Below are 19,512 nucleotides of genomic sequence, written 5' to 3' on the forward strand. Positions count from 1 at the left end.
GACTTTCCTGTTTTGCTGTTGCATAGCTGAACAGTGTCTGCTCTTTTGCATTCAGCGAGACCCTCTGCCCTATCTGCCTGTCAGCTATCCTGTCTGAAGTGTTCATTTTGATAACTGATATGAGAATTCCATAGTCGTTCTGTCACATGAAGTAGACTTGGCCCTCAGGTCTCTCTTGTGTGGCCTTTAGATATTGCCTTTCAGCCTCCGAACTGGAAATATCCCTGCAGCTTCTTGAATTTTTTTTTTTTTTTTTTTTTTTGAAGACCAGTTGACAAAAAATTCTCTCTGAGCTGCTTTGAGTATATTGAAATAGCTGTGTGTGGCCTGAGAGAGAGAAATGTTGAATACCTCTTTCTACTCTTGGAAGCATCTCTCAACCTCAAACCAATAAAGTTGTTCACCCTTTATAGTAACCTAAACGTATCCTCTCCTCGCTGTCTTGTGTAGTCACAGGCAATGGCTTTAAACTACGTGGCTAGGAGCAGAGCTGCAGCGTGTTGCAGCTCAGGGCAGGTTACCCGCACAAGTGCATAGACCAGTAGGCTTCACACCCCTGCTGTGCTCTAAGCTGATGGTTAGATAGGTGCTCAGAACTGGGTGCCATGTAACCTGAATTTTGGGTGGTCTTGCAGAAGGTCCTGATCACTGAAAGAGTGGTTTGGGGTGTTCTTGTGTGTATTTATAGCAGCCTTTTTATATCTTTTGCATTTTCTCCTTAGGTGCCTAAAGTGGACTACTTCGACTTTTCCAAACTTGCCCCACTTGATCAGCGGTGCTTTATTCAGGCAGCTGACCTCCTTATGGCAGACTTCAAAATGCTGAGCAGCCAAGACATTAAGTGGGCACTACATGAACTCAAGGGACACTATGCAATCACGCGAAAGGTTCTCCAGTTCAAGTCTGTTTTCTTTCCTAGGGTTATCTCCTGTGTCTGCAGAGAGCAGCGCGATGTCTTTTGCTTTACTATACCATCTGCTAGTGTGTGGTTATGGGCTTTTTTAATAATCTTCCTTTCCTTTTAAGAAGTATTAATCCATTTAGTAGACTTGCAAAATTTATTGGCCAGACAGCATGCTGCAGGAAGTTTTTACTTTTCTCTAATAGGAGAACTGGGGAAACACTAGCTAGTTGATGGTAGGCGATGCATTAAACTGAGAAGTGTTCCTGTACGTCGCTGCTGAAGTGCGGTATAATTGCCAATAAAGCCTAGACATTTAGCTAAATCTTAAAACATTTAACTGCTGCTATTAGTTAACTGACTGCATGTAATTGAGAAGAAGCCCAGCTCTCACTGTCCTGTCTCTTCTTATTATGACTTGTGGAATGAGTCCTATATTCCTTGTAAAACAGTTTCACTGTAATGGAGCTGCAAAGACACTTGTTTTAAGTATCAAGAAACTGGATGTAAATGTGGCTTCAAGCTTTTGACTTGGATCTACTCCTCTGATATGCTCCTATTGCATGAGCTTCTTTCTCCATTATTCCAGGACTTAACTAAAGCCAAACCTCCTTCTCTCTTCATTTGCTTGATTGAGCACTGAGTATTTCAGCTTTGGTTTGTTTTGTTGTTTTGTTTTGGGTTGGTTTTCTTTTTTTAAATAAAAAACCAAACCCAACCAAAAAAAAAAAGCCAAACCAGCTCTGTTGCATCAGAGTGGACACCAGCTGTATTAGAATTAATAGCTGAGGTGTTGTTGAAGTATCATTCAACTATTTTTTTTTTTATTTTTTTTTTATGGAATGATTGCTTTATGAGTAGATAAAGCAACAAGGTGAGTAAAGGAAAGGGGTATACTTGCCTCTATAGGGGGTGTCTGGCTTTCCAGTTTTGGATCAGTCTTATGTGCATGTTTGTACTGTGCTTCAATTTGAAGTATGTGCTTCTGCTTTCTTCCAGGAACAGACAGGATTTAAGTCTGTATGTTGTTTTCTAGGCCTTTTCAGATGCCATCAAAAAATGGCAGGAGCTGTCTCCCGAAACCAGCGGGAAACGAAAAAGGAGGAAAGAAATGAATCAGTATTCATATATAGACTTCAAATTTGAGCAAGGTAAATACCAAGCTGTATGTATTGTGGTCTCTGCATCGTTATTGTAAGCAGAACTGGCTTGCAGCAGAAGGGTACTGTTCTTGAAAAGGGATGTGGTCCCAGAACAGCTATGTTTCTGTCACTGTCTGGTATCTATTTTGGAGATATTCTTCATTAGTACCTCTGCTTGGTACAGTGCTGTTTGAGATGCTGAAGTTATGCAGCTGGTGGTGTGTGGAGGAAGAAGGATTTAAGCTTTGTTCTGGCTGCCCCATCCCATTTCATTGTGCCTTTAACTCTGCTGTAGGGGATGTGAAAATTGAGAAGCGCATGTTCTTCCTGGAGAATAAGAGACGGCACTGGAGGTCCTACGACAAGCTCTCTCTTCTCCCACCAGTGCTACTGGAGCAGGAATTCTATGAGCAGAAAGTTAAAGAGATGGCAGAGGTGAGTGGTAGGAGCTGTTTTGATCTTGTGGTGCAAACGACTTCAACTACTGTAGAGGTCTTGGCCCTAAACATGGAAATCTGCCTCTTGAAGAAATTCAAACGCTGAACAAAATGTTGAATAACTGACTACCTTTGCCCCTTTACTACCTGTTAACTTGTATGACTCTTCCCAAGTAACTCATTTTTGAAGGAAAAAAGGCAAGCACGGAGTTTCATATTTACTTAAATATATAGCTGCTACTTTTGCAAACACTGTTCTAGACCTTTTTTGCTACAAAATAGTAAAATCTCTACTAATTAATTGTTCCTCTAAATGTTAGCAGGCTTCTCTGCTGCTTTAGGGCTTGTAATTGCAGCTCACTGTTGGTGGTGAATAATGACCAGGCCCAAGGCAGTCTGTCCACTCACTCTGCCTTCCGCAAGTTGGCAGTCTCTGGAACGTTTTGTCCTGTGCTGAGGACCATGTGTTTTGAAGCAGAACCCTGCAACACCCGCTGGTGTGTTGTCTTCCCCTTGTAGTCTGAGGAAAGACTGAATTCACAGCTCTGCACCTACGGTCCTTTCTAAAGTAGCTTCTTAATGATCCTTGTCTCTTAGGCAGATGGATAGTGTCTCCTTTTAAACACAAAGCTAATGTTCTTGGGGCTTTCTCTGGAGGGGTGCATTGGGTGAGATCATCTCTGCCTATGGAAACCTGAACCAGCAGCCCTCCATAGTACAGAATTCGGTTCTTTGTTCTTGCTGCCTTTGCTTCTCCCATCTGTTTTAGCTGAATCATAAATAGCTTAATGGATTGGAAGGATGGGCTGAGTGATGTTGTAAGCAGACAGTGAGCCTTTTATGGTGGTTTTTAAGTCCTGAGATAATGTAAAAGAGTGTAGAGGCTGGAAAATTGCTTCATCTATTCTGTAAACACAGATGCACATGTCTCTCTTACAGCATGCAGACTTTCTCCTTGCTCTGCAGATGAATGAGGAGCAGTATCAGAAGGTCAGTATCTATAATGTGGTCCGTTGAGTTCTGCTTATGCATAGACACTGTTTTGCACTTGCTACTGCACAGACTCTTTTGGCTTCTGGAATGGAGCTTCTCTGAAGCTGTATTTGCACTGCTCTGCTTTTGCTGAGCTGGCAAAACCTGCACAGTGTGTGTTGGCTGGCTTTTAGAAAAGGTAGACGAGAACTCAGTCCAGCAAGACAGTATTGATGCATGTAATGATCTGTAGTAATTCAGTCAGCTGCTGCTTGTATCTTTACCGGCCAGAACAAACATTGCAATAGAATAGTACCAGGTTTGCTCTTGCTACCACCATTATGGCTGTTTAAAACAGATTTGCTGTTGTTGGAGCTCTGCCAGTGGAAATGCCTTCGTAATTTGCAGAAAGGACTCTAAAAACCTGAAAATCAGGTCTTTCCCCTTAAACAAAGAGAGAAAAGTTAGAGATCGGTTCAGCAGCTGTCGATTACCTTTGTTGTCAATGCCCATTTCTCTTCAAACTTTGGAGAAGATGTTGGACCTTTGAAGAAGTGGGCATACTTACTTTTTAACAGTGGCAAGCTTTTCCACCCCTGCAGTGAAGAGGCTAAGACAAGGTCTCTCCAGGCAGATGGGTAAATGTTCCTTTAGAAGGCAACAGATCTGGAGCTTGGTTTTTCCCCATATGAATGGTGTGTACTCTCTGCTGCTTCCCTGTGATTGCAGCTTCCCAAACCCAAGATGCTTTTCTGCTTGTGAGCTAAGAATTGTTAAACACCATGTGTTCTGTAGCTTTTTGGAACCTGTCAAGCAGGACATGTAGATATTAAGTTACTTAAAACTGAGTTTCTGGTTGTGCTTAGTAAGTTTTGACCACCAAATAGGATATCTAGTGGAATGGTGTATATCTGTTGTTCTTTTTTAGAATTATTGCTGGCATTGTTTATGGCTTGGAGTTATATGTGTCTGTGTGTTGCTATAGCTGTCAATGTTTTGATGATGATGCTAATACCTCTGTTTATGGCTGCAGGATGGTCAGATGATAGAATGCCGCTGTTGTTATGGGGAGTTTGCGTTTGAAGAGCTAACTCAGTGTGCAGATGGTCACTTGTTCTGCAAGGAGTGCCTAATTAAATATGCTCAGGAGGCAGTCTTTGGTTCTGGGAAGGTAAGAATTTCCCAGCTGTGAGGGGAAAATGGGTAAACTGCTGCTGGGAGATCACATTGCTGTTTGTGTAGTGTTGTCTGCTTAAATCGGATCTAACTGCATTTCCCAGGAAATATTTCGCATGAAATTGTGTCCTGAAATCCAAATCCAACAAGTCGGTCTCACCATCAAGTGAAGCCAACAACTCCACAATGGGATCTTTGCTGAACAGGATTTCAGTTTTGTTAACCTCCATCTTCTGTGCTCTATGCTTAGGAACTTGGATTATTAGGAAAACCTTCTACAGCATTCGTAGTAACAACAATAACTTGCACTTGTCTGTTTTTTATTTTCTACTTAAACCAATGGTATCTACACAGAGAACACACTCTTGTCTCTGACTTGGCCAGTCTCCTCCTAGCTAAGAGTATTTGTCCTTCACAATATCACTGTGATCCCAACTTAATTTGGGAGTTGGTTCCTCTATGATACTACTAACCTTCTTGGTCTGCAATTTAGCTAGCAATTATCCTGGAACTTAGCTGAGCTATAAACAAGTCATTAACCTGCTCTGAGGTGTGCATACTCCTTTGCCTCGAGGTATGATGGTCAAATTGCGGGATGCTTCTGTACTCTGTGACCTATATTTCATGTAAACATAAACTGACAGCTGTATTTTTATATGACTCTATTGACAAGAATGCAACATGCTGTTTGTGAGCAGAGTGCTAGTTCTCAGCAGAGACCGTACAGTAATAACGGGCTGCTGTGTGGTCACAGTGGACTTGGAGAGAGTGAACTGTGATCCCAGCTATCAACAGCACCTTCGTGCCCACTGTGTGTTTGAGGCCTGATCCGTTTAACTAGTCTTGTTCTTCCGTAGTAAACCCATTTTCTGGCAGTCATCTGCTGACTTAAGTTCTAGTCTCTCTAAGCAAGGCTCTGCACTGGTTTGTTTGGAAATATTCTGGGTACTGAGTATTGCTTTTTGCTAGTATCATACTGAACCTGGGCTCTCTCCTTCCAACCCTAGTCAGAGCTCAGCTGCATGGAAGGCAGTTGCACTTGTTCATTCCCCACCAGCGAGCTGGAGAAAGTGCTTCCAGAGAACATCCTCTGTAAATACTATGAGCGGAAAGCTGAGGAGGAGGTCGCTGCTGCCTGTGCAGATGAGCTTGTCAGGTAAGTGTCCAGCAGAGGATGCAGACTGCACTTACTGTTGTAGAAAATTGTTCCCTGAAACCCTAAATATGTGCTGACTATGAGATAGGTAGCTTTCAAAGAGCTGTATTATAAATTCAGGCTTCTGCCTTCCCAGCTCTGTTTTTATTCAGGTTGGTCTGCCTTTGACTAGGAGCAGATTAAAATTCAATAGACTTGTGTCCCCCAACACTTCCTTGCCAGCTCTGTGCTGATCCTCTAACTTACATGGTCAAAAGCAGTGCTGAGCATATAATATTTTGATTGCAAACAGGGAAGTGATCGAAGAAATATGAGCAAAAAGGCGATAGTCAGCACATCCTGGTGGCAGGTGTTTGGTTGGCAGCCTCATTAACTATCACATAGCTATTTGACTAAATCTGCTTTCAGCAAAGATATGTTTGGCGCTCTGCATTAATGGTGTCTTATTTTGGGCTACAGGTGTCCATTCTGTAACTTCCCAGCTCTACTGGACAGCGATGTGAAGCGGTTCAGCTGCCCTAATCCCCGCTGCAGAAAGGTAATTGGGGGAATACTTTGCCATTCGGTCTTTCCTGAAGTATTGGGCAGGAGAGCTGGGAGGACAGCTCACACTTCCTAGTAGCAGGTGAATGAATATCTAATGTGGCTACGTGGGGCAGCAGTCAAAGTATTTGCTGGATCCTACTGACGTCCTGTAAAAGTATGTGGCTGGACAGATGAATTTCAGGGCACTGTTGATAAAGACAGCAGTATTCCTTTCTTTCCTTGGAAGATGTTGGTTAAAAAAGTTTATGGATGCCATAGGCTGCTGTCGTGCGTATACAGAAATGTTTTAGGTGAACAGGGAGCTGGGTATTTAAAAGGCATAAAACCAAATTGTAATTCTTTATCTAATGAAATTCTGGAGAATGAGCTGAAACAATGTTACATGCAATCCCTAAGAGAATTAGCATCTGCATCTTTCTTTTTATGCTGTTGGCTGAATACAGATTCAGTTGGAAGTGACAAAAACTTGTTGGAAGAGCTCACTGAAATGTGAGCCATTCAAAGGGCAGAAGATCTTTGTGTTTCTCTCAAAATCTGCTAATAGCCATAACGGCAGAATCGTCAGGCCCAATGGGGGGATGGAGTGGGGAAAACTTGCTGCTTCTGCACCATCTGTTCTGGGGAAAAATAGAAGCATAGAAACGTGTTTCACAGTCTCCTGAATGTATGCAGAACCCTGTTTACATCTGGTGCCAGTGAGCCGAGGCAGTACGGTATCAGTGTTTAGCACTGAAGCTACAAGGCTTCTTGTGTAACTTTAGCCACAACAATGAATTCTCCTGCAATATTCAGGGAACTGCCTGTCCCTCAGCAGACTTTTCTGCTAATCACTGAAATTTCTCTTGAGTGCATTAACCTTATGCTTGTAGCTGCCATAGCTTTGGGTTCTCGTATTGATGTGATACCACCATTGCCTGTATTGAGAAATCAATAGGAAGTCAAATTCTGCTGTCTGGAGAAGTTGAAGTTGCCATTCTGTAGTGAAAATTGAACTTACTGGGGGGAGAAAGCTGCTTATGAAAGATGCACAGTTTCATTTGAGATCTCTACCGTGTCTCCAGATAGGTTTTGCTAACATCTACCTCTAGCATTTGAGAAAGAAACGGAATTCTGATGGATTGTCCAAGTGTCATGAGCGAGGAGACTTGCTTGTCACTAGGTGGCAATGTTGATTCACGTTTAAATAAAAAAAAAATTTTCTTACTGTTTTTGCAAAAACTGAGTTGTTTTCAAAATGTACATGTGTCAGCACCACAGAACAAAATTCAGGCTTGAAGAACATGAATGCTTCAATGTGCAAAAGGAATTGAAGTTGGTTTTTTTTTTTCCCTAAAATGTGTAATGTGGCACAGTAACTGTGGTAAGAAGGGTCAGTGCTGAAATGTTCCTTTCCTTCTGGTTTGCTGTTTCATTTCCTTCCTAGCGTACTCCCTGTCCCCCCTCCCTGGGGTTGCAGCATTCCAGTGGGCTGGATTTCTGGTTTCCTGGACAGCTTGTGTTGATTCATTAGCTGAAAATCTGCTGAGTAGCTTTGTGCTCTTCTTAGAAGTCTCGAACAACTTTAGGATTTGAAGTCGAGGGTGAGGAATTCGGATAGCAGGATGTGGTGGTGTCTCACAGCATCAACTGCAGTGGTTCTTCATATTCCTGCTATCTTGTCTTTCTCCAGAGTGAAGAATTTCTGTTAATGCTCTTGCTTGCAGGAAACTATTGCCCTTAGGGAGGAAAGGGCTAATCTAGGGAACTCTACAGAGGTTGGAGAGGATGCATTGGCTTTGCTAGCAGTGCTTCTGGCAGCCCCGGTGGTGGTGATGACTGATCCTGGAAGGAGTCCCTCTCTGGTTGGAAGGACTGCACTTGCACAGCTGAACCTAAAGCAAAGGGAAGTGTGGAAAGGGAAAGGTCAAAATGTGCCTCTCCTGAAACCTCAAAGCTCTTCAAGGGTGGGCGGAGGAGGACCAGATGGTGGACCTGTTGTATTTCTGTGCTCCATCACCTGGATGCTTTGTCTTGCTTTGAGAGTTCATGTTGATACTCTCAGGCTTTCCTTTAAATCTTGCAGAGATGTTGCTTCATATTTGGGCAGCTATGGATGTATTGTAAAGTACATGATGGGAGCCAGCTGGAAGCCTTCATTTTGGCTGTATGTATGTATCTTGGGCTCAATAATAAGAGCCCTAGGCATCCCCAGGTCGCTGCTGATGCATCTCACCTGTAGTTCCCTTGCAGGGACCAAAATGTGGCTAATTGTAACCTCAGCAATGGGCAGAGCTGCCGGTCGCCTTCTGTGACTGAACGGTTGCACGGAGAGCATGCAGATGAGCCTGCACCATCTGCCAGGGCCACAGTGGCTCCAGCTGTGTGGCGTGAAGTTTGGCTCCTAGTTAGGTGGCCAGGGCTTGAATCTTAATATCATGAACTGCAGGGTGGAGGAAAAGCTTAATTAGCCAAGGAAAAACATTGCCCAAGCCACCCTACGGATGAGCTGGTGCTGGGGCAGAGGCAGCTTTTGCTTGGACTTGTCTGAGTTTGAGGTTTTGCTCTATAACAGGTTGCTGACCACGCATGGAGCCAGGCTTCCCGGTGACAGGAGGGTTTGCCAGCCTGCTTGGTCAACCTCGATCTTATTCTGCGCAGGGATCCCTGCATGGAAGCAGTGCTCGAATTTCTCATCTCTAATGATGCGCATTTCTCCTCCCAGTGCTCTGACAGAGCAAATCAAAGCTGGCAATTCTGGTAAAACTAGGAAAGGCACATGTTGCTTGTTGACTTGTGCAGCACTGGGAAGTGAGCATGCACTTTTGCATGTTGGGGGAAGTACTGTTTCTCACCAGAAAAGGAAGGCCATCCTTTCTTCTCAGCTTCCCTCCTCCCAAGACCACTTATTGTTGGTGAAGACAAGGCTTTTGTTCCCGGGCTGCTCGCTGCTATCCCTGGCGCTGTGTTGCGGGTGGGGGAGATAGTCTCCCCTCTTTGCAGTCTCAGCACAAAGCACTGCAGGGCTTTCAGCCAGCGAAGAGATGGGGAGGTGAAAGCTGCCGTTGCCATGGAAATAATGCATGCACGGAGCAGTGCTGTCCCTCCGGTGCCGGAGAGCTTGAAACCCTCAACACTCATTTCATAGCCAGGCCATACTGTAGGGACTTGCATTTCCAAGACTTTTCCTTAAAACTCCTTTGCGTAGCTTAAAATTTTTCTCACTTTATTGTACCGAGTTGTTGTGTGCCTCGGTGCTGGCTGGATGCGAAGAGGTGGTGGCGTATGGTTGCATGGTGCTAAATCGCATTGCCCTCGGTCTGGGCAGCTGCCACTCTTGTTCAGGGCTCCTTAGTGCATGCTGTTAATGAGGCTGTGTTTGGGGAGTGGGTTTGCCTGCTGGGGTGTCTGAAGTGTCATGCTGGAAAAGTGAGCATTGATGTGCCTGTGTCAGATAGATAAAATCTCCACTCTTGCCTTTTCGTCTTCGGGTTAGGCTCTCTGGTCACAGCAATCCTTGTGTGTACTTTTAATTTGCAGGACTAAGACTTGGTGTTTTATGGGACTACTTTTTAAGCTGCTAGAATGTCTCGGGATTGATTTCAAGGTGCTGGCTAGGAACAGATGCACCCAGCTGCTTTTAACCTTCATTTTCTGTTGGAAGCGCGACAGGTTTAAGCTTGTACAGAGCTCTGCCTAGCAAGCTGTGTCTGAACATGGCTTCTCTTAGCAGGGTGCTAACACTGCATCCACAACCTATGTTAATAAGCCTAAGTCACGTTGTACGGTTTGCAGCAACTTTGACGTGAGTGGCCTTGCTGAAATAAACTGTTGCACGATGAACTGGACTTAGAGTTACAGAAGCAGCTAAGGGGCACACAGCAATGCCTGTGATCTCTGTACCTGGTGCGGTAATGGGACACGCAGCTGCTTGTGATTCAGAGGTAGGTAATGAGGCAGCCCCAGCCACCTATGATCCAGTTACAAGTGTTTTATAGGGTGCAAGGGGAAATGTTTGTGTAATCAAGTACCCAGCAGCAGGGGATGTGTTCAGGATGTCGTAGCCTTCCAAGGATGTCATCTAACACATACCACAGGGCCCGTTACTTCTGTGCTAGAGGCTGGCCCGTTGCTGCCCGGAGCTGCCCTGCCTGACTCCAGATGCGCTGTGGTTTTAGGCTTAAACCGTATCAAGGTTTGTCACTGGCAGGGTGCGTGTGCAACATGGAGGAAAAAAAAAAAAATTTGTTCTGGTTGGAGAAATTGAGCTTGTCCAAAATGCCTCAGAGTAGGATGTGCATATGGAGAATTACTTAATTCTCCTTGTTTTGCAACATGTTTTCCCAGCTGTTGAAGTCTGCTGTCTCATTCAGCTTCCTGACAGCAGCGCAAACATTTTGAAGGTCCCATGGCCCTGTCTCATTCTCTGTTCAGCCATTCTTACTGCTGTTCTCTGTATGCTTTTCCTTGAGCCTATTTGTTTAGATTTGATTGTTACTTAGAGCTTAGCCCCACAGCTTTAGTGGAGAGAAGAGCCAAAGGTAGCACTCGCTTATGGCAGACCCCTGTAATTTCTTTCTGGTGGCAATGACCTCAAGGCCCAACTCCTGCATTTAAATTGCCATCCTCCTGTCTGTGTCTGTGTGAATGCAGCTTAGCAGAATTTGTTGGAATGAGGAAGAAAGGGAAATGCAGTGTGGAGGACCTTGCTATGTGTCTTACTGGGGGGTGTTGGGAATGGAGCACTTGTGTCTGCACACGCTTTTGTCTGGAGGCCTCTCTCCCACTTGTCTGGGCCAGCAGAATGGTCTAAGCCATCTTTTCATGACTGCCATCTTCTCCCTCAGCATTGCATCCCTGAAACCTCCTGCTCTGGAGCTCTCAGCTTTCTTCTCCAGCTCAGTGCCTTCGCTGCACCCTTTTTAAATGAGCGGTGCGCATGGGAACACGCTCCACTCTATTACTGCCAAAACCACAACAAATGGCAAGTTTCCGTCTGTCATCTCAGCTCGGCTCTGAGGCACTCCACGGCTGGGCAGGCGATTTTCATTTTTCTTCCATAAAAGGACATTGAAACTCGTCTGCAGCGGTGGTGCTCTGTGCTGCAGGCAGGGCGAGCGGCGATGCTATCGACAGCAGTGCCGGCAGTACTGCAGCAGGAGTGCCAGTGATTTCCGTATCTCTCCTCAAAGGGATGGGCAGGAGGGAGGGACCAAGGCTGAAGGTGGGGTTGAGGTGATTGTAGGCGGCAGATAACACCCCAGTAGGTTTTATTGCCAAGTCCTAAAGGAAGATAGATAACAGGAAAGCGTTCCTGGTACAGCAAAGCCTTAAAAGTACAGTCCCATGTAGGAATAGTATGTGAGTGCTAAACCACATGGTCCGTCCCGTCGAGGCATGTAGGGTCGAAGTTGCATGGGGAGGGCTGAGAGTCGGGAGATTTTCTCATCCCCAGGTTTATGCTGGGCAAGATGCTTACCTTTTGCGGGGGCCTGCAAGGGGAGCAAGGGAAAGCCACATGTCAGGGGCTCTCCTTGCTTCCCTGGAAGCTGGATGGTGCATGCCCACAGCTTGCTCCCTGGCTGAGAAGGAGCATCTAGGAAAGCCAGGGACCAGGAACTGAGTTGTCCCCCCCGGTGGAACTCCCGTAGCTTGCTTTTTGGTGTATGCTTGGTCTGGGCTGGGAGCAGCTATACGAATTGAGTGGTGCCAGCACTAGCTTACTCCCAAATGCCCCTTTCCAGGGAGGAGGCACAATGACCAGCCCAGAATCACTTCTTGCCTTGTCTATATGCTTGCCACCCTTCCTTGGGACACCTAGGAAGGGGCTGTAGGAGCCCTGAAAATACCTCACCTGGAAACAGGGTAGGAGTGGGCAGAGTTCATTGCTGTGGTGGGGTGGAGAGACTCCATCAGTGGGAGCTCAGGTGCTGCTGCTTTTACAAGGTCAAGTCTATTTATGCAGTGGTATGTGGAAATGCTTCACTTGATAAATGAGTCCGACAGAGGAGGAGAGGGCAAAGCCCAGCCTGGAAATGGACCTGAAGAAAGAGGTTGGTTTAACTGGGGTATCTGTCTCTTAAAGGGGGGGAAAAAAAAGCTGCTGAAAGCAAGAACCCAAACTAGTTTTTAAAAATAGACCATGTAAGTCAGTGCAATTTCAAGCCACAAAGCTTACTCCTGTGCTTGCTTTCTGCCTTATATAGCAATATTCATTCAGTGAAAAGGAAATTCTCCCACTGTTTACTGACCAGCAAATACCTCTTTGTCAGGTCCATAAGAGGTAGCAGCACTATCTTCCCTTTGTAGCTTTGTCCTTTGCCGAGGAAAGGTCCAGAGGTAATAAGCTGAACACAACTTCATGTGGGGATGGAAACTTCAGCCTCGGCAGTCTTGTCTCACCTTCTCTCCCTAGGCACAGCCGGCCACCCTTCAGGCAAAGGAGCCACTGAGAGCAGCTTGAAACCCGTGGTGGTCAGCGCAGATGTGCGATGACAGTGGCTTTGGACATAAGCTGATGGACTCCGCGAGGGGTTGGATAAGAACGCCCTGGGCAGCTGGTGCTGGGGTGTGAAAGGTCCTCGGCTACCTTGAATGTGGCGAGTTGCCGGAGTGGTCCCATAGCCAAACTGCTGGGGCTGGAAGGACCCTGAAGGCTGTAGTTATGCTAAGGGTGGAGCAGAGGCTGAGACCTGCTGCAGGCTGAGATGAGCTGTAAGCTTTGCCTTTTCCTCCTATGTCCCTTTGAAAAAGAAAGGGAGGAGTGGTGGTGGTCCATTTCATGCAGAGAACAAGAGAGGGAGTAATGTAACATGATTGCCCTGACATCAGGGAGAAACCCTAAACCTCTGTATGGACCAGAGTGCTCAGATTGCTTGATTTGTTTAATTTTTAAACAGTGAAGTAACTTAGCCTCTGTCACTTGCCTGTCCTCGCAACAGGTAGCGATGCCACCGAGCTGCCCTGGGACTGCTGTGGGAGCTCAGTACAGGTACCCTCCATGGCAGCAGGGGCAAGTTTAAGGTTAAAACTCTGCCTGGTGTTACTTGTATTTGCAGAGCATCGGAGCAGGGTTATCGTTTTGCTGTCGCAGTGGAAATGGAGGTTGGAGAGGATGGAAAAAGGCTGTTCCCAAGCCAAATTAAAAACATTGTTCTGACCTTACTCAAGAAGCTACATCTTCCCTCTCTTTCCTCCCCCTCACATTCCTGTCGTAGTAATCACTGATCTCTAACCTCAGCTTCATCTGCCACAGCTAACCACTTTAAAAATGCACTTTAAAACCCCTGACTCTCTGCATACACCTCATCTTACCGTACCTTAGCGTTTCCAGGGCAGAGTTATCTTTGGAGGGCCGTGAGTCAGCAGTGGAGGTTTTGAATAGTATTGTGTCAGGGCAGCTGATGACTGTCTCCTTCGGGCCAAAGCGCTGAGATGGCCTAACCTGGCATGTGTAGTGCAAGGAGGTGTTTTGCTTCTCCTTTCTGTTTGCACATAAACAGATTTCAGCAGATGACACAGTCATCAGACTTCCTGAGCTAATACAAGGCTGCTGCAGACAATGTCCATTTTGGAGGCTGTCAGTAGAGTTTGTTTCCTAATTTGGTCACAGTGTGCTCAGGGCTGGCCTGCTTTCCTTTTTTCTTTTTTTTTTCTTCTTAAAAACACCCATCCTTTTATATCATTGTTGCAGAGGGGAAGCTGTTTGTGTCGGAGAACCTCTAGCTCCTCTCACTTCCTCTCTGCAGAGGAAGTGATACTTGAAAGGTCTCTCTGAAAAAGCAGTGTAGTTCAGAAGCTGATCTTTCGAGTTTGGCTTTTTTTCTTCCTTTTCCACTCTTTTGTGAGCTCATCTCCATGAGCCTGCTGGCTTTTTATCCCTTCTGGGTGGTCATCTGAGCCCTTAGTGCTAGGGGACTTTGGAATAGTTCTCTTAAGTGACAGAGGGAGCTATGCTGCAGTTAAATAACAACATTAAAAAGCTGATATATTGGAATATATGTTGCAAGGGGGAGAGATATGTGTGATTTCAGCTAATGGAAGGACCACATGCTTTGTTTTGTTTTGTACATCCCTACTAACAAGGGGCCTGGTACCATGGAGAAAGCTGTAAATGCTGAACACAGGGAGAAGAAATAGCGTGGCTGGTCAGTTCTGCTAAATGACCTCTAAAAGTTAGCTCAAGTGTCTTGCAAATCCTTAAGAAAACTAGGGACCACCAACCCCTTGAGAAGATGCCTGCTTTTCAGTGTTGGACCAGAGTCAGCCCCAAACAAGCCGCCTTCCTGGTGTGCAGGAGACAGTTTAGCCCTTCTACTGTCAATGTGAGTTTTCATTCAGCAATAGGAACAGCTGAGGAATCAACACCAAGCCTGTAGGCTCCTTTATTCTTTTAACTCTGTGCTGGACTCTAGGAGGAAAAGGAGGGAGACAAAAAAAGTTTCCAGGTGATGCAGTTGAGGATACAGCTTTAGCAGCTTTATTTGGTGCTGTCAGGAGGCTTGTGTGCCTTGCGTGGCGGTGAAGCTATTGCTGTTGAGGGAGCTGCCGTCGGTGTTGGAGAAGACTCCCTGGCCTTGGAAGCACCGGGAGATGCTGGGTCACCAATTCAAATCCAGCACTATTTTAGGTTCAGAGTACATGTCGTAAACAGCTTCAGCAGAGCCTCAGGTTAAGGTGCACCAGGAGCAGCTTGATTACTGGCGTTAAAGGTTTGGCTGTAGATGGGCAGGTACGGGCTGGTCTCTACAGAAGTCTTTCTGGAGAGAGGAAACTTCAGTGTGTGTCGTGTGTTGGATGCCAGGTTACCGTTGACCTCTGAAACATGACTAACGGAGAAATGGGAACATGAAGTGGTGAGGCAGCAAGTTTAGAGGGGGAAAGGGAAGGTGAAACAAGTTTTCTTCTGATTTAGTAAAAATCACCTTTGTGTGTCACTCTTATTTGCATATTATCTTCTAATTAGCCATGACTGACTCATCCACCACTTCCACCTGAAAGGAACAATATGTTTTGAAGTTTACGGTTTATAATCTCAGTAGGCCGGCATTTCTCCTCCTCCCTCCCCTTCCAGTGCCCCCCAAAATGCATTCTCTTACTGCTTTTAACCTTCAAACCTCTTTTCTTTGCTCTCTCTCTGTTACTACTCTTGCATTATTAATGGCACTGTAGCAATTCAGCCAGAACACTGACATTACTAATTACTACTTGTAGCAGAGGAATGAGGAGCAAGATGGAAACTGGGTCATGAAATGTTGTCATCATAAAATGATAGCATTAGAACTGGGGTGCAGAACTCTCTGTACGGGCAGGTTTGCATTGGACATGGCCTCCTTCACCCGGTAGCCTACCTGTGCGTGTTCACCATGCGTGTCCTCCGTGCTTATTTGCTGCATGCAGATGGGAAGACCATCTCGCGCACGCAAAAAGGTTAATGGCCGTGTAATTTTCAGGAGCAGAGGAATGAAGCGATACGTTGTATTCTGCCTGGTAGCACTTCAAGCATCACAAAATTCATGTGCTCTTCACTGCTGGTGCTGTGGTAGGAAGCCCCTTCCCTTGTTGGTGTCAAAGGCTGAGGAAGTATAAGTGGCTGCGTTTTATTTTTGCATTCAGTGAGAGCCTGTCACACTCGATGCGTTCAGATTGTCCTTGGTAGTACCAAGGGCATCCTATAGCAGCAAACTGCTCTTCATGCTCCACGTAAGAGAATATGGCTGCTGTGAAATCAGAATGAGAACATTATTTGGGGGATGCAGCAATTAACCTGTGAATACCGGGCTGCTGTAAGCATAAGGAATTGCCTGTCTATCGTGCTTCTGGTTAATGGAGCTGTGCCTCTTCAGTCAATTGGGCAGAGCATCCGCTTGGGAATCTGGCATCCCTTGGAGGCTTTGCATGAACAGTTGTGCTGTTGTGTTAGCTTGCTCCTTGAGAGAGGGGCAAGTGTGAAAAGGGAAGTATCATTTACTGTAAAATGTATAAACTCTTATGGTAAGTGACAGTTAGAGAAAGTAATCTCTTTAAATGCATGCTGTCTTCTTTGAAATAGTTAAAACAGCTGAAACACATAGGTCAGCAATAAAAACGCAAATACAAAATCGATTAACGTGTGCTGGCAAAAGACTGAAGTCTGTCTCCCAAAAAGATACTTTAAAATAAGAAAGACAAACTGAAGTCTAATCTCTCCCAGAGGTATAAATTTGCTTGCTAGTGATGAGGGGACGAGAGCATGTCTCTGGGTGAGATGTTGGCTCAAGGTGGCAGATTCCTTAGAAGTCTCTTGGAGACAGAGGAAGGGACTGTGTGTTTCTTCCCTCTCCGTGTTGTTGGTCCCGGTATGTGTGACCGCCTGTGCGTGTGTCAGCTGGGTGACACTGCTTTTGGATAAATATGGGGAAGCATCAAAGCAATTTGTGTTCAGTCCAAGCTAAGCGGTCGTGCATCCAGATGAACTAGTAGCGTGCTTCATTTATATTCTTGAAAGCTGGGAGGCCAGCACATGAGCAGCATGACTGCCTCGCAAGTCAGATGGTAACTCGCACAAAGCGAGCTGGATATTTAGGCTGGGCAGACTTGACAATATCCCCTTTCAAAGATTATCCTTTAAACTGTCCTAGTCGCACACCCCCTTTGGCGCCTGCCTGAGCCTTTTGTAAGGATGAACAGTATTTAAAAGAGAGGCTGGCTACTCTAATCTCTTCTCCGTGGGCTGAAAAATCTATCCTGCTGTAGCTAGCCAACTTTATTTCTCTAACTGATCATAATAAGTGTAGGGCTCTTAAATCCTGGCTCATGTTTTATCCGTGGTGTTGGTGGGGCTGCCTGTTATCTTGAAGTGAGCCCAAAGCAGAGCTTTGCTAGTGCAGCTTAGGGCATTTGAGGGAGAGCAGACATTCCCGTGAAGTGGGAGCTGATGATAGGCAGTAATTTCTACCATGTATTTAATAAAGCCATTGTGGAGCTGGAGAGGTCTAGAGTTTACAACCCCAGTATTCTTTTTTTTTTTTTTTTTTAAAAGGCAAGTACTGATTTGCTGTTAAAACTGAGCATTGTCAGTAAGGCAAATGCTTTCTCTGTCCAAAATTTCATGTGCACGTATTTAATTAAAAGGCGACAGGGTTAATGAAGCTTTGAGTGCATAAGGCCTTGTTCCTTGAATTTAATTTTCTTTAATTGCTCCAGAGATTGAAATTCCCAGCTGTGGTTGTCCCCTAACATGTGAATTAAGGAAGTGGAAAGGGACAATTTGAATTGTCTCATTCAGTGCCAGCTTCTTCCTCTTCTACTGATTTTTCATCTCTTTGGTTGAAAGAGGATTAGATAAAAATGCTTTAAGTCAGTGTTTCAGCTTTGCGGTGGAATTGGCAAAGCTGCGAGTTGCCGACACCTTGGACACTGGGAATGAGGTGAAAAACAAGGAGCGTTTGTGCAGATCGTGTCAGTCATCCCTAATGTATTGCAGAAGATAGAGAGCAAATACAGTTTTTATTCTTCTCCCACCCCAGTACCTGCCATCACGTTCAGGATCGGAGGGGTTAAGTTAACTGAATTGCATGCCACAGCCCAAATCAAACCAGCCTTCATTAGCATGCAGTTTAAAAGAAAAAAAAAAAAGGAAAAAAACACGAAACCAACAGTGGTTTGGGGTAGATTTCTTGCTTGTGTACAGGGGTGTTTGAGCTGTGGTTTTAGTGCCTAAGACCTCTATGAGAATCAAGGTCTTTTTGTGGTCTTCTCGTGTTGACTGTTGTGTGAGCTCGTAGTCCAGGCTCTGCAAAGTTCTTTAAAGGGGCAAAAATCTAAAATGCAGCAAATCTATGAACCAGTAAAATGATCAGTGATGGAAACAGCCGATCGTGTTCCTGACTTCGTTATAATAAAAACTTATGACCCTTGCTGAATGCCCCCATATGTGGCACTCTCTATCTCTATTTGTGACAGATGCTGTCAAATACTCCAAGGCTACCGTAGGTTTTTATGCATCCTCGTGGGCTTGTTAGCAACTATAGCCTTGACTAGATGGTTAATAGAAAAGAAAGCTTCCAGCAGCAACAGAAGATATCGGGGGTTAATTGAATGCACATCTAACATTGGAACAATAGGAGCAACAAGAGTTTTAGGGTTTTGCCTTTTGGAGGTCTTAGCTGTCAGAAATCCTTGGGAATATGTGTAGTTGCATCCTTTTGATCTGGTGGAGACTTGCCATAACCATCCAGCCTGTGGTACTGACAGATAAGCATCCCCTACGTGAACAGGTATTTCAGAGCTGTCAGGCTTTCCCAGTAAGAAGCTGGTGGCTGCTGGTAAGCTGTGGTGTATAAGGTGGTGTCTGGGGTACATTTGGGGGGCCGGGGGCATTGTTTTGGATGGACTATGCTTTGCTCTCAGGAAGGTGTCCGGTCTCTTGCCGTCACTGTGGGAAGAGCCGCCCTGCAGGTACCCCTGCCCTGGCCGTGGAGCCGGCAGGGTGCGAGGGTGGGTATGGCACCCAGCATCCTAGCGATACGCGTTTTGGAGAGGTGGCACAAAGCCAGGTGCTGTCCACCGGTGAGCTCTAACCTGCATTAATCAGCCGTATCCATTGAATCTCTGCCTGAACAGACGAATCCATAAAACCACTGGGGTTAAAAAAATTTAATTATTTTCTAGCGTTCTTTAATCCTTCCTTATTTCCAATCAGCCTGCTCATCTTCAGCTGGAGTCAGCACAAATGCGCCTCTCAAGCTTGCACTTCTGGCCTGAAGGAAACCACCTTCTTTACTACTACATAACACCTCTCCTGTGCCTTGATGGTTTAAGTGACCTCTGCCCTGTCGAATAACTAACGGTCAGGTTGTCGTGCTGGGGGCCGGGAGGTCCAGGGCCTGGCCCATGTGTGGCTGCTTCTCCCGCCGTGGGCTCGGGGAGCAGAGGTGATGCTTAAGTGGTCTCCGTGCTGCTACCAGTGTAAACAGAGCAGATGTTTCCCGGAGTCGGAGGAGCATTAATGGAATGCATCGGCCCCGGCTGATGTAAAACACTGCTGCGAGTTTTGGGGATGAGGTCAGCGGTACTGAAAGCTGATGGGAGTTTAATGTCGAGTCTGTTTCTCCGAGCCGAGGGGTCAACTGAGAAAGCCGCGGCTAATGGAAACGCAAGTACACTTGTCATAAATCAGTGCCAAAATACTGAACGGGCATAGCTGCCGCTGGATCCCGCAGCCAG

At 45.7% G+C, this 19,512-nt stretch overlaps 1 protein-coding gene across 4 annotated transcripts in view; it reads left to right on the forward strand.

The window, feature by feature from the left end:
- The window catches only part of RNF216 (ring finger protein 216), an 82,086-nt gene that overhangs the window by 25,684 nt on the left and 36,890 nt on the right, over nt 1–19,512 (forward strand). For all 4 annotated transcript variants that reach the window (XM_030002017.2, XM_030002020.2, XM_030002018.2 and 1 more), the window contains exons 7-13: nt 723–887; nt 1,938–2,052; nt 2,339–2,478; nt 3,420–3,470; nt 4,486–4,623; nt 5,636–5,784; nt 6,244–6,322. In XM_030002017.2, the coding sequence (XP_029857877.1) occupies nt 723–887; nt 1,938–2,052; nt 2,339–2,478; nt 3,420–3,470; nt 4,486–4,623; nt 5,636–5,784; nt 6,244–6,322 (837 nt within the window). The remainder of the gene's footprint in view (nt 1–722; nt 888–1,937; nt 2,053–2,338; nt 2,479–3,419; nt 3,471–4,485; nt 4,624–5,635; nt 5,785–6,243; nt 6,323–19,512) is intronic.

Source organism: Aquila chrysaetos, chromosome 25, assembly GCF_900496995.4.
Source record: "Aquila chrysaetos chrysaetos chromosome 25, bAquChr1.4, whole genome shotgun sequence".
NCBI classification, from domain to species: Eukaryota; Metazoa; Chordata; class Aves; order Accipitriformes; family Accipitridae; genus Aquila; species Aquila chrysaetos.